This window comes from Bidens hawaiensis, unplaced genomic scaffold (assembly GCF_021521415.1).
Source record: "Bidens hawaiensis isolate Kalapana, Puna unplaced genomic scaffold, B.hawaiensis_p1.1 tig00010465_1, whole genome shotgun sequence".
Lineage (NCBI taxonomy): Eukaryota > Viridiplantae > Streptophyta > Magnoliopsida > Asterales > Asteraceae > Bidens > Bidens hawaiensis.
The window spans coordinates 181,909-197,508 of NW_027491798.1; the positions used below are offsets into that span (position 1 = coordinate 181,909).

General features: G+C 33.3%; 1 protein-coding gene across 1 annotated transcript; it reads right to left on the reverse strand.

Annotated features, from left to right (window-relative positions):
* Positions 1–7,376: 7,376 nt before the first annotated feature.
* Positions 7,377–8,932, reverse strand: LOC143535303 (GATA transcription factor 19-like). The gene is made up of 2 exons (XM_077029593.1): positions 8,495–8,932; positions 7,377–7,877 (listed from the first exon to the last, which is right to left on the reverse strand). Exons 1-2 carry the CDS (start codon positions 8,822–8,824, stop codon positions 7,572–7,574), a joined length of 636 nt encoding a protein of 211 aa, XP_076885708.1. The 5' UTR covers positions 8,825–8,932; the 3' UTR covers positions 7,377–7,571.
* Between the last annotated feature and the right edge of the window lie 6,668 nt (positions 8,933–15,600).

Genomic DNA, 15,600 nt, shown 5'->3' on the forward strand with positions numbered 1-15,600 from the left:
ACACGCATTTTCTCGCCTAATCTTTCCAATTTGGAAGGATGAGCATGGACTTAAATTTTCTAGTCTTTTCTCTCCCTTCCCCTCCTTAAAAAATTTCTGGAACATGATACCTTCACATTTTCTTCTCATTTCTTTCCCTCCCCTCTTTAAATGAGACCCGGGATCTTTTCCTATTTTTATGTCTTTGTTTTCCTATATATTATAACCTTGTTTAAGAAAAATGATCTAAAAATTGTCTCAAGTTCGGTTTCTCTTCTTCCCTTTTGTTCTTGGAGCCTAACCCACTCTACGGGTCTATCGGAAAATTGACCATATCGAATCGGTCTTTATCATTAAGCATCACCATGGGTGTTCCTTTGGGCATTCTTGTGTGTGCACATCCCCTAGGTGCATATCTTATGTTTTGCATTCTTATACTAATCTTAAAGGTAGATGGGTAACAAACTACGAGCCACCACACTAAACCACCAGTAGTCTAGTAGTGTGTTTATGGGCTGAAATTTGAAGTTGCTCACTACACGGGCCCAAATATGCAATACTTTTAGGATTAAGAGAACATTATATATACATACAACTAGTTTTATAGCCCGTGTCACACACGGGATAATTCAAAATTATAAAATTAAAAGAAAAACAATAATTACATAACGTATATGAAAAAATGTATCACATATGTGCTTGTATCTATACTATGTGCACATAAATTGATTTTATTTATATCACAAAATGGTTTTTTTAAATGAACTTAATAAAAAATGCACTTGCAAAAATGTACCCGAGATGCTTCTTTATATTGAAATTTTCATTATTAGCGTCATATATGTATAATTGAAAGAATTTTGGTTATGAACCAATATCGGAAATAACACTTCTCATGTGATAGTAGTTCTAACCACTCAGCTTAAATATAGAAAGAGCGCTACCTTTATTGATATATTTATCAATTTACCACTCATCGAAGGGAATGAGACATTAAATTGTAACGACGGATGTTCTTCAAGAACTATGTTCTTTTAGATACACCATGAAAAAGATTTTGATACGTTCTAGGGGCTTCTCGACTTTGTCGTATGACAACATAAAAATAACATGCTAACACTTTCAATTTTGTTAATATTTTGTTTCATTTGAACATAATTTTGCATGACATGTTTTCCATACAACGTTCAGATCACCATTGAAGGAAAAATTAATGCTGACATAAATATTTCAAATTTGATGAAAGTTAGAAGCATTGATAGGCATGAGGGTGACATGTTAAAAGTGTTTGCAATCTTTTCTTATATTTTAATACTTTAGGGAAAAATAGTCAATTTGCTAAATCCCGAACCTTTTGATTATTTCAAAAAACGCCATTGAAAATAAATTTGAAATCCGAATCATGTTTAAAATTCTAATTTTCATCTGTTTGACATTTTCAAGTCAACACTTTAAACCCATAACAAATTTGACAATAAATCTATTTGCGTTCTCAAACTTTTAAAAATACTCAAATTTCTCACTTTCAAATTTCTCACTTTTGACCTGTAACAAATTTTGATCTAAATGTAGTTAACTTGTACCAAACTACCAACTTTTGACCCATAAAAATCAAATTTAAGTTCTACATAAAAAACCCGAAATAATCCTTGATAAAAAAAACTAAAAAATTAAATATGATAAACTTTGTTACGCCTGAAAGTGTTTCGTATACAATATCCTTACATTTTATAACACACACACACACACACACACACATATATATAGTTTACTAAATTAACCGAAAAGATAAATGGATAAATTTGAAGCATATATTTATAATTTATAAATTTATATGAAAATTTACAATAATAATAATAATAGATAAATGGATTTATTTTAAAAATGGATCGACTTTTAAGTATATATATTTATAATTTAATGATTAAAAAAATTACTTTGTAGGAAGGAATATTCGAGTTTGTTTTTATTTACAATATTCTACAAGTTACATAGTACACTATTTTAATGATAGCATTTGTAATTATACTCTTTTCAATCTTTGAGAAACATGGTTTGTTGGTGATTTTTGAATTTCACCAAGTATTTGAAATATATAATAAAATAATATGTTAATATTTATTTTATAAAAATGTATAGATTTAATATAAATAGAATGTAAAAGAAAATAACTAATAATTATTGATCTATTGCATATATTAGGATCAATTGAGATCTTAGTTTTTAAGGAAAAAACTTGTAAGAATTATTCAAAATATGACAAGTGTCCACAGGTATTTATTTATTATAATAGGTAGATTTATAAATTCGTATATTATATACGGGTTTAACCTATTTAACTTTTTAAAGTTTATTTGTAATTATTTAGTTAATTTCAAATTTTTGTTTTATTATTTTTAATTTCAATTTCACCGACTATACTATATATATATATATATATATATATATATATAACATTCTCATCCATACTATTTAAGATTTCAGTAATTTGATTTTTATGTAATAACTTTTATTCGTTACCTTTAAATTTAATAGAGACAAAATACATGGTTGTGTGTATTTTGACATTCCCAAATAAATTTGGTTGAAAACAGAGCAATACTAAGTAAATAATATATTCTCTTTATTAGTAAGCGATAGCGACGCCCCGTGAGCAACAAAGTTGATACTGACCAAACAATATAAGTACCGGTATCTGTATAATCAAAACTGATATCGGTATGATTTTCGATAGATGTGAAATACGACTCTAATTATTTTGAGGGTTATGTCATATAACCTTGTTTTTTTTTAAAGTTTAAAATATTATCAACAACTCGTCGCAACGGGCATCCACGTTTACCAGAGTTACGTTAATAACGAATTTTTATAAAGGAAGCATATATAGTTTCTTAAAAAAGGACTAAACTAGAGGTGTAGATCGTACCGGGTTGACGGGTTAATAGGTTTCGGGTTGGTGGGTTAGCGTGTTGAGATTTTTCAACCCTAACCCAACCCATATATTTATTCATGTTGTGTCGTGTCGACCCATTTAAATTTGTCTTGTGTTGGGGTTGTGTGTCGGGTCAACCCATTTTACGTTTATATACGAATATGAGTAATGCTTGTTGACTTGGTGATAAATTAAACGATTAATTACTCTTATTTATATAAATTTCATGAATAATGTGTAATAGATCTAATTGTTTTTGTGTATATATCTCTCATTCCTATTTAGCAAAATTAGGTTCATATATTTGGCTCAAAATAATAACAAACGAATGAAAACAATCAAAGAATGCACAGTTAGAACTAATAAAATAAAAATGTTTACATAAAAGTAGTTTAAAAAGAAATTAGTCTTACTTTTATAAGTTAATTAATATATGAAAAATTAAAAATCTAAATATTTAACTTTAAATTTATAACTTCTTATCTCTAAAATCAAAATATTAAATTCTCTAGAATTCTTAAACAGGTTAATAGGTCAACCAACTTTTTAACGGGTCGGGTTCGGGTTGACCCGTACTTTAAATGTATCGGGTTCGGGTTCATTTGTTTTAGAAAACGAGTCATGTCGAGTTTCGAGTCGTATCAGGAATTGACACCCTTAGAGTGAACTTATAAAATAGCCACCAACCATATAATTTCCCCACCCTCCTAAAATGTCCAAAGCACCATCTGCTTTTGGTAACCCACCGGCCACCAGTGTCACCATTGCCCCTAGTTGGTAGGCCACCATTTGACCACCACGGTCATCACCCATGTCTTCTCCATCATCCACCATTTCCATCTCTTGTAAACTTTTTGGATTTTCTTATCCTATGTAGCCATCTCCATTCACCCCACCCCCACCACTCAGCCCCACCACATAGCTTACCGTTGCCTATAACCTCTTGGAAATCTAAGTCACAAAACACAAAAATCAATGATGTAAAATCCTCAAACACAAACATACAAACAACGATCACTTACATGATACGGGAAGAGTTAATGTAATAACAATATTAACGTGCTAAACATGAGAACTGAAGGAATTTGTGAAAAACAACGATGACACCTTTGTAGTTATCTGAAGTTAATTACTCTACTTATGAGATAATTACTCTAGCTATAACAATAATTACGCTAAAAGAAGGAAGTAATATCCATACACAAAATTTTATTTTGATGGTATGCATGACTTTTCTAAATCATATTATTATCCAAAATTCAATATACAAGAACTTAAAAACCAATGAAATTTAAAATATTCAAATATTTTTTAATTAAGTTTTGGATTCATGTTTTTAGTAAAGATAAGGTAGATTTTTTTAGCTAACATATGGTGGAGGCGACGAGTTTTGAGCTAACATGGAGCGGGTACGATGAGTTTTGAGCTAACATGGCAGGGAGGTGACGGGTTATGAGTTAATATGGAGGGGAAGCTGCGAGTTAAGAAACATATCGTCTCAATTTCCTAACGTAGAGCCAAAGACGAGTTAATAAATGGACAAAAAAAGAACTTGAGTTTTGTAGGGACATATTTAGAATCTCTCTCAAAAAATGAGGATTTTGGAAATTTTCCCATTATTAGACTATAAGGTGTACATACTATTTTACCTCTTATTTTATTGCGTCACATCAGCGCCACATAATATATCACTCTACTCCACTATTTTCAACAGTATAATGGAAATGGTTACCATTTCACCACTTCCCTCTCTTTCTAAATATAATAATAATATTAATATAAGTAAAGGTAATTTTATATAACTTAAATAAAAATATTAAATTTTGTGTACAAACATAAAATAAAAAAATTAATTTTCGAGTACTCATCGTTGTCGAGTATTCAACAAAGTAAATATTTAGCTAAGCTTGACGGTTCAAGCACGTGTCAAAGTCATTTACGAGACAAAAAACTTTTTTTTTTCAAAAAAAATTCGTTTTCGTTAAAATGTATACCGGGATGTTCATAAATTTTTTTGTACAAGCCTATGTATTTAGTTTTTATAAGAAAATTAACAAAAACAAATTATTAACTAAAACCTATTAAACCTACTTAAATAAATATGAAGTTTTTTTCTTAAATTATAATAAAAATATTAAATTAAGTTGAAAAACGTCCACTTCTTCTCCTTCTCGACTCCACGGCTCCAAGACATCTGTAAAATTTCTTCTCACTACCATCCTCAATTTGGATCACCTACAACATGTGATTCAAAAAATCAACACCTATTTAAAAGAGAGGAAGATAACTTCTTTTTGTTTTGAAATATCAAACACACATCGGCATATTCATCGGCAATTTCTCCACCAAAATTTCACCGCTAGCGGCACCGATGCGAGCGGGGTGGTGTTCACCGCCGACACCGCCAGCCACGTAGACTCCTTCAGCGGCAAATCTCCCTCCACATCTGATAGTCTTAAAACTTCAAGAAAGAACAAGGGGAGTTTTTTTCCCAAACTAGTGTTGATGAAAAAACTATTTACTACTTTGTTGTTGATTAAAAAGTATTTACTAAACTAGTGTTTTTTATTTATTTTGTATTAATCTTTTACTTTATTTTAAATATTAGTCTTTTTAATTTTTCCTATTTAGTTTGTCAATAATCAATTTTCATATCATATGTTCTATATATTTTTATGCTATTAATTCAATATTGTATGTTTTATGTTATTTTTTTCCATCATCCATATTTTACTAAGTCGATATGAAAATTTTGTTTTGTTTTAATTTTTCTAATTATTTTTTTCATTGAAATTTAATTTTTATAATATATATTTTATTTTACGAATGTGTTTTTTTAGTATAGTTTTGGTACCGTAACGAGTATAACTAATACAGACTTGAGTTCACGTCAAACAGTCGCCACAATGATTGGGTTTTACCAACTTTGGGTTTTACCGATTTATTTTTTTTGAATATGTTCATTTTACGAACTTATTTTTTGGGTTTTGTTCATCGTAATGATCCTAATAGATACCAACCGAATTTACGTCAAATAGTTGCCACACCGCTTGGGTTTTACCAACGCTCGGGTTTTACCGATTTTTTGTTGTTTTTGGTTTTAAATATGCTCATTTTGAGAATTTAATTTTTTGGTTTAGTTCCGATACCGTAACAAATCTACCAGATACCAATCGAAGTAATGTCAACGCTTGGATTTTAACAACGCCGAGTTTTACCCATTTTTTATGTTTTAAATATGTTCATTTTATGAAAAATCGGTAAAACCCGGATGTTGGCAGAACCCGAGCACTATAGCGAGTATTCGACGTGAATTCAGTTAACATCCACTAGGTTCATTAAGATACCATAACTAAACTCAAAAAACAAAACTTGTAAAATGACGATTTTGAATAAATGATCATATTTATCCAAAAGAGTTAAATGATTAAAGAAACACAAAAAAATTTGAAACCAAATTCATAAATGACGATTTAAATAAAAAAAGAAAAAAAAGGAGAAACCAACTAAAAGAAGAAAAAAAAAAGAAAAGATTCATAACTAAATAGTTAAAAAAAAAGAGTCAGTTTCAAAAAATGATTTTGGATTGATCGGAAAAAATATTAAAGAAATATGATAATAAAATAGAATTTATGAACTTTAAAAAAAGTTACATAGTCTCTAATATGTTAAATGTAAAAGTAAAAGGTTAATACAAAATAAATAGAAAACACTAGTTTGGTAAATACTTTTTAATTAACACTAAAGTGGTAAATAGTTTTTCCACCAACATTAGTTTGGGAAAAAACTCTGTGTTATGCTATGGCAATCATTAGTTGTTAGTTAGGTGATTGGGTAAGGACTAGTGATTTATCAGGAATAAACAAAATTAATTATGATTAATTGACAATTAGTTTAAATTAATTAACAATTAATCAACGTTTAGTTTGAATTTTTACTACTAGGACGAAAAGTTACTCCTGAACACTTGCTAATATATATATAAATTATGAATTACTTTTAAAGAAAGCATAAATATATACTAGTTTTTGAGTTTATGTAATCATTGGACAAAGCACCTTGAGACCGAAAAGTATATGTTTTTTTGAACGGCCAACTACGTAACGCCGGGTACCTTGTACGTGGTTTCCATTGGCTAAAGGTAGCCTGAGCCGGCCACTAGTCTGGACGGATGGAGCCCCTAGCGGTCCACCTGTTGAGGGATTCACCGGATAAAACCCGACCCCCACGTTCGCCAAACGGCACGACAGCGAGGAGCCGGTAAAACCGGGTGAGATCAGGACTCGAACTCTGGCAAGCCAGGATCATCCCTCATATCTCCCATATAAGTTGATGGTAATAAGGTTTAATCCTCCTACCTCTCATTTATAAAGTGAGTGCTCTACAATTGAGGTACAACCAACTTATCTGAAAAGTATATGTTTGACCGACAGAACCCAGAGGACAAAAAAAGATACTGTTAATTATTAAAAACTAAGAAAACAATTAAAAGCGAGTCTTTCCCAAAGCAGAAATCGACAAACATCAATGCACCAAGTACAACTGATTACAAAAGTGATGCTCTGGAATATAACTTTTTTGCTCTGGAAATATTATAATTAATTAATTTTTTTTTTATACTTCACTTCCCGTTGGTCTCTTGTAACAACCTCCGACACTTTCACCTCGTAAACCCGTGGACAAGCCCTGGACCATCTGTCACGTTGAGACGCCACGACAGATACGGTGAATCTCTGTCGTCCACGTCATCTATAAACCTAAACTCGTTCACTTTAGCTGCCGCCGGCAAGTAACACGATGGTAGTTTATGTGCAGCTGCTTGTGTATGGTGGTGAACCCATGGGTTGTTGTTCATCATTGCTTGGTAATGCTGTGTCTCCGTTGTATCGTTGCCACCAGCCGTTGCCGCCGCGTTCGCTCTTCTCTCTTCCTTCTTGAACCTGATTCCACAAGCGTTACATAGCGACTGCAAATTCAATGTCATAAAACAAATCAGTATATATTTTCATCGAACATATCATATTTCCTTTATTTTTACTTAATGCATTTTCGTTAAACTTAAATTGAATAACGAACGCTAAACCCCTGAAAACTCTCAAATGTTTTGAGACTTAATCTATCTAGTGGTGCTTCGTTTAGGCTTAAATAAAAATATAGCACATGAGTGCGATCCGAACCCGTGACTTCAAATAAAAAAAAACTCTTAGGTAAGCCTAATATATTTTTCTTTTTTTTCTTTTCATATTAAAAGAAAAAAATACATTGTTTTGATATTTTCTAAGCTAAAAATTTTAAATTTTAATTCCCTTAAATATGTTAGGGTTTTGGTAAATGTACTCATCTTTTCTTCTTTGAAATGTTTTTTCTTGTTGAACTTGTCCCCTTTAAAGATGTCATATACTTTAAATTTCATATTTTCCCCATATTTAAACAAAACGAAAGGAAATCACTTGATTTGATGTTCTAGACTTGTGCGTGATGATAGTTTAGAGAATGATATATTAACAAAACCTCTTATTATGTATAAAGTAAAACATGTTACTTACAAACCACCTTAGTAAATAATATCAGGAAAACCTTTACCTTAGGTCCACGGGGGCCGTTTCTCCAAAGAGGGGTAGAAGTGGTGTCACAGTTAGCACACCGCCTAGCCGGTAACGGTTCCGCTATGGCGTTAGCCCCTCCACGGTTAGTCTTCTGGGAAGATGATGAGTGCAAAATATCCCAACAAAAGTTAGCCGACCAATTAGCAGAAGGCCTTCTATCATTCACCCTATCATAATGATCTCCGGTCAAACGAGTAGCCGGTGTACCCAAAGAAAGCGTACAATCAACAGCGGACGAAATAGGTGATTCGCCATCATAAGGCATTGAGAACATCATGGTGTTATTAGAGCCACCACACCTATACATGTTCTACGTGTATGTATAAATGTTCCCTAGTGGGAGCTTATGTGAGAGTTTATATGGAGGATGGAATGAGTGTACGAACATATAATGATGGAAGAGTGTGAAAATAACTCAAGAGTTGTGATATATAACGGTAAGGGGTGAAAGGTAGCAACAACTTTTCATTGGTAAACCTACTACATGTGATGATGAGAAAGAGTACAAACATATATTTCTTTCACCAAAACCCGGGTGTTTTTGACATGTGGGGTCCCACAAAATACAAACTCCTGTCGAATGAATCCAACTTAAAGTACTGCTTATAATCACACTCTTTCACCACAACGTGCTTCACTGCCATCTACTTGACTCTTATTTCATCTTCTTATACCACCCCCACCCCCACCCCCACCCCCATCCTCACCCCTTACCGTTATATATCACAACTCTTGAGTTATTTTCACACTCTTCCATCATTACATGTTCGTACACTCATTCCATCCTCCATATAAACTCTCACATAAGCTCCCACTAGGGAACATTTATACATACACGTAGAACATGTATAGGTGTGAAAATATTCGACAGGAGTTTGTATTTTGTGGGACCCCACATGTCAAAAACACCCGGGTTTTGGTGAAAGAAATATATGTTTGTACTCTTTCTCATCATCACATGTAGTAGGTTTACCAATGAAAAGTTGTTGCTACCTTGATTTGTACACCTACTTTTGTATGTCTACTTTTATGTGAAAAAATATGGGTGGTCATGATAAACTTATACAACTCACTATTTTTACCCGTTTCCTGTTAGAATGGGTGAGTCAATTCATCTCATCCACTTCATCCTTCTCTCTTTCATGTTTCGATCGTGCACATCTTTCGTATACCTCTCGTCTGTCAACCTTTTGGGTTGTACATTGACATGGATTGTGACACACTTTAGTTCAAGATAACCAATCTTCAAGCATATATAAGATGAAGAGAGAATAAAGCGGGGACAATATAATTTCTACATTTTTTCATTATGCAAAACGGTTATAATTTAAGGAATTGAAATGGAAAGGTGCTATATCTAAGAATAAAGAATTATATTACTTGAACATGGATTGTAAATGCAAAACTAAACTGCTCACAACCCCTCTAGTTTCATGCATGCATTGCATTGCATAAAAACAAGTAGTGGGGTTGAACCCTTCTTCACTCCACTAATCTGGCCGGGTACATGTCGGGTCCTCGTGGGTCGGATCTTGTCAATGGGTTAGGTATCTAGAGTCGTGTCAGATTGGTTGTACATCATGTGGGTGTATTTGTGTTATTGCGCAGTATGTAATGTGGGACATGAAATGGGCAACACCACAACAGGATGGATGGTGGTGTGCCCGCTCGGCATCACAAGTCTACTTGTGTGTTGCCTTGTGGTAAAGCTCGCACGTACTCCATGTAATCTTGTATTGCATAATTGTTTTGTCAATTATAAAGTGAATAAATTTTGTGTAAAAAACGTTAGAAAATTTAATAATAACATATTAGGCAATACATACATAAAATATTAGTAGAATTATCAAATATATTGGTTAAAGGGTTAAAAATACATGAAGATAAGACGGTGTTTGGGATATGAAACTACATATATTTACACTTGCATGTATTGTAAATACATTATCTAAGTATGATAATTAAAATACATAACAATGATATTGTCATATTTTATCGAAAGAAGTTTTGTCAATTATAAAGTGAATAAATTTTGTGTAAATAATGTTAGAAAATTTAATAATAACATGTTAGGCAGTACATACGTAAAATATATTAGTAGAATTATCAAATATATTGGTTAAAGAGTTAAAAATACATGAAGATAAGACGTTGTTTGGGATATGAAACTACATATATTTACACTTGCATGTATTGTAAATACATTATCTAAGAGCATTCTCATCCCATTCCTCATATTTATGTGAGGAAAGTTTGCAAATTATAGGGTGAGGTTGTGAGTGATTGTGAGTGTAAATTATATGATAGAGAGAGAAATGTAGTGATTTTTTGTAAATTTAGGGAAACATTTGAGGAAACATTATTTCCCTTATTTATTTTTTAATATTTGTTGGATTGGTTGTGAGTAGATGAGAGAGAAAACTATAATGATAAAGGTATAAAAAAATATTATTTAATTGAACAAAAGAGAGAAATGTAGTGTTTTTTAGTGTAATTATAGAGATATGGATGGAGAATAGGATGGGAATGCTCTAACTATGATAATTAAAATACATAACAGTGATATTGTGATATTGTCATATTTTATCGAAAGAACTATGTCTTAGTGGTAGAAGTCCCAAAGTAACCACTTACAAGATGTTTTATACTTCCTTGACATGGTATGAATTCCTACTAAGTAGTACTCCGTTTTCGGTCTTCTCCTCAGTGTCTTCTCGTGTTATAAACATGCATGGTATAAAACCAATGTTACATATATTTTAACATCGAATTACCAAATAATAGGGTGAAAACAAAATCTAGGCTTTGTTAACCTAGAAAAAAGACGAGAATGTAACGATACCAACATTTTAAAATGTTGAAATGTACAACTTGCATTATGATGATAAAGTGCAAATACAACTAGATGAAATGAACAACTAAATGAGAATGTAAAGATACCGAATGATTCATGCTTATTGAGTGTTAAGATATGTATAACTTCATACATTAAACATAATACAATAACCCTTATACACAAGTATTACAGAAAGTACGTGACCTTAAAGTGTAATAAAAAATAAACATCATTATTAGATTCATATGCTCCTACCATTTCATCTAAACTTATCTAACTTCTAATACCATTTAAATTATGTTCATTTAAAGTCGATTAGAAAATTGGATGGTTATTTCTTAAAATACAAAACAAGTATTGTAGGGTCCCTTGGACAGATCTAACAACACAACAACTAGTCTACTTGGATCAACCTCTACACTAGCTAACGAAAATCACTAGTGAGGACCGAGATCTCAGACCTTATTTGGTTAAGTTTATTTCCGTGAGGGAAGAGAAGGAAGAGAGCAGAGAGAGTTTGTAATTAGGATAAGGATAAGATAATTGGAAAAATGTTAGTTTGCATGAGATGCACACACTATTTATAGTGTGTGTACTCATGCATATTTCATTCATTATTTACGGCCCATTGGGCTCTAACATACATGGCATTGGGCCCAGATTTACAAACAAACAAAGTCCAACTAACTAACGTACATAAACGATACTCTATAATAAAATACGAATGACTAACACAAAAATGGGCCTTATAATCTCCCTCTAGTCTTTGGTATTTGTTTCGTTAGCTCACATCTTCGGTCGGACTGGTACTCAAACACCTCATCTTGATCAAAGGTTGTTTTTCAACAAGAAGACGAACAAACTTGTTGAATTTTCCGACGATGGCGTTGGTACAGTCCCGACGCATATCCTCAACCATGCACAAAGGAGATCCATGCAGCTTTAGCATATTTTCCTTTCCAAATCCAGACAGCTCGTGTTCATCAAATAAGCGAAGGTGATGCATGATGAGGCAGTAAATAATCACCTCCCTATGTCGTTGTCGAACTCCCACGAGATGAAGTCGTAAAGAAGATTATCTTTAAAGGGCATGCTGTTTTGGTCAAAAATCGGTTTAAGGATAATGTAACCAAATCTGAATTTGTGAGGTAGAGTGCTTGTATAATAATGATGTATATGTAAAAAAAATAAGGATGAACACGGATATTTGTTATGAGGAAAAACCCTTGATCAGATGATGATCGCCAGCACAAAACCCCGGGTGATGACAAATCGCCTATCACCACTATATTAATCAAAAAATAAGGTTACAAGGATTGGAAGCCTTGATTAGCAATTACAATTGCTTCTAAATGTGTGTATGTTGCTAGAATTACATATAAAAGTCATGAATGATGTTGTGTAATGTGTATGATATAAATCCTAGCTGATCATGCTTCATTAAATACAAAAAATATACTAACAACATTTCCTATTTTTATGCCACCTTCCCTATATAGCTGCTACACTTCTTTGACCACGTGCTAGAACACTTGGAGGGCGAAATAATAGGGTAGACCACGTCTCCAGCCGTTATACCTGTCAATATATTGATATACAAAGAGAAAAACTGTTAGTAAATAATAAGTACTGAGTATCCTTGATCCTGACAGGAATCGAACACATGCTAAGGATAACTGATCCTGAACATATGCCAGGATAACGTATCCACAGTGTCAAATTTCCATGCCCTAACAATTGCCCCCTCAAATGGCAGTTATGATAAGATCACAGCTGTCGTTTTGCCTTTGAATTCAAACTTCCTGCAAAAACAGTTGAGATTTAACAAGCTAGATAAAATTATCATACATCTATAGAGTTTCCTTGGGAAATTTCCTTCCGGCTATATATCCAAAACCTCTTACTCTCCCTGCAAATCATGAACAACTAGTACACCAGTTTAACCCGGTTGGATGGTCCATCTTTATATGGTGAAATCCGGGTTAAAAGTTTTGGTAAGACCATGTGACCTTTAATAAATTAAATATTTTGACTATTTGTTTATTGTTTATCATTATGAAAACATAGTTGTTATAGTTTAGATTCATAAAAAGTTTTAAGAAAGGTATTAAGAAAAGTTTTAAGGGTAAATTATCCTTGTAAAAACAGATTAAGGATCCTGGATCCTAAAATTTAAGAATTTCTAAAGACTTAATCTGATCGAATGTAATTTGATAAGTAAAGATCATACCGTAAGGTCTGATTAGACATAAGTTACCACAAATGTGAATGCTTTCACGATCATTGTAGTTAGAATTATGATACCTGATGCAAATAGCTTATCATACTAACTGGAATTAAACCCAACAAATTGGGGACAAGCCCAAAAAACTGGGGACAAACCTAAATAAACTGGGGACAAGCCCAACAAACTGGGGACAAGCCCAAATAAACTGGGGACAAGCCCAACAAACTGGGGACAAGCCCAAACTGGGAACAAGCTCATATAAACTTGGACATATGTGAATGCTTCCATGATCCTTATAGTTAGATTTAGGATACTTGCTGCAAACAGCTTATCATATTAACTGGGAGTAAACCCAACAAACTGGTGACAAACCCAAATAAACTGGGGAAAAGCCCAACAAACTAGGGACAAGCCCAAATAAACTGGGGAAATGCCCAACAAATTGGGGACAAGCCCAAATAAACTGGGGATAAGCCCAACAGACTAGGTACAAGCACAAATAAACTGGGGACAAGCCCATATATACAGATGTTAAACTAGGGACTCGCCCGAACCGGGATTTAGCCCAAACATGAGTGACGTGAAAATGCCAAAACCTTGTGTATGGTACGTCTACCATTAATTCGTAGGATCCTCCATATAGCCGAAAGAAATGAAATTGTCCGCCACTAAGCGTGTACTGGTCCTATTTTTCCAAACTATACTTTGGATAACGTGCGCTACAGGCGAGAGTGTAGAAACTCTAATTTGTGAGAAAGGTGAAAACCTTTAAACCTTAGAAGGTGTGATCATCGGGGATTACACCTTAATCGTGGGATTATACCAGAGAGATATTGATGTACCTTAAGTGTGGGGGAGAGGTGGCCAACCTCTTAACCATTGAATCCCTTATTGAAGTCTGCATTGTCACTTAAATCTTGGTAAAGATAAATGTTAAGAATATAGTCTCCTTTGATTAGTAATATAAATTTAAAATGAGTAAATGATAAGATAAGATTTTACCATTTTTAGGATCCTTGATCCTTTAAGAATCCTTGATCCTGACTAGACGAAGTATTTCTTAAGATGGATAGCATTCCATGCTCTTGACAGTTGGTCACCTTCCATGGTTAACAGGTGGTATGCCCCTTTTCCTGTGATTCAATCAAGTAGGGCCCTTCCCACTTAGGTGCTAGATTTCCATCTGCGGATTAGTTGTATTTTAGAAAGCCTTCCTTAAGACCAAATCTCCTTATTGAAATATTCGAATTATGATGTTCTTGTTGTATGCCCTAGCCATCCTTTGTTGGTATGCTGCCATTCTGATCTTTGCTAGGTCTCTGAGCTCATCAATAGTATCTAGATCCTGGATAAGACTTTCATCGTTGGCCTGAGGATCACAGATGCTTGTTCTAGTAGTATGAACCACCATCTCGGTAGGGATCACAGCTTCTGCTCCAAACACTAACGAGAATGGTGTTTGACATGCTGCATTCTTGGGTGTTGTTCAATCAACCCAAAGAACACAAGGAAGTTCCTTAGCCCACTTTCCTTTCTTGGATCCTAGCTTCTTCTTCAAGTTGTTGATGATAATCTTGTTGCTTAACTCCGCTTGACCATTGGCTTGAGGATGAGCTGGTGTAGAAGTGATCATCTTGATGCCCCAACTGTCACAAAAGTTAGTAGTTCTTTTCCCGATAAACTGGGATCCATTATCACAAACAATTTCAGATGGGATAACAAATCTAGTTATAATATTTATTTTAAAGAAAGATATAACTTCCCTTTCACGGACTTGAACAAATGTTTCTACTTCAATCCATTTGATATGTAATATGTCATAGCAAGCATAAAAACCTTTCCACCTGGTGCCTTTGGTAGTTTGCCTACAGTATCCATTCCCTATTTCATGAAAGGCCATGAAGTGAGTATAGGATACATATGTTCTGCTGGCTGGTGAAGAATGTTTCCATGCATTTGGCAAGCATCACACTTTCTTGAGTATTCCATAGCGTCCTTCTTCATTGTTGGCCTGAAGTAT

Bases quoted from the DNA above. Each gene is read 5' to 3' on its own strand.
- LOC143535303 (XM_077029593.1), bottom strand. From the start codon at position 8,824: ATGTATAGGTGTGGTGGCTCTAATAACACCATGATGTTCTCAATGCCT. The intron at 7,878-8,494 runs GTAAAGGTTTTC...TTGAATTTGCAG, and splicing joins ACGGCCCCCGTGGACCTAAG to TCGCTATGTAACGCTTGTGG.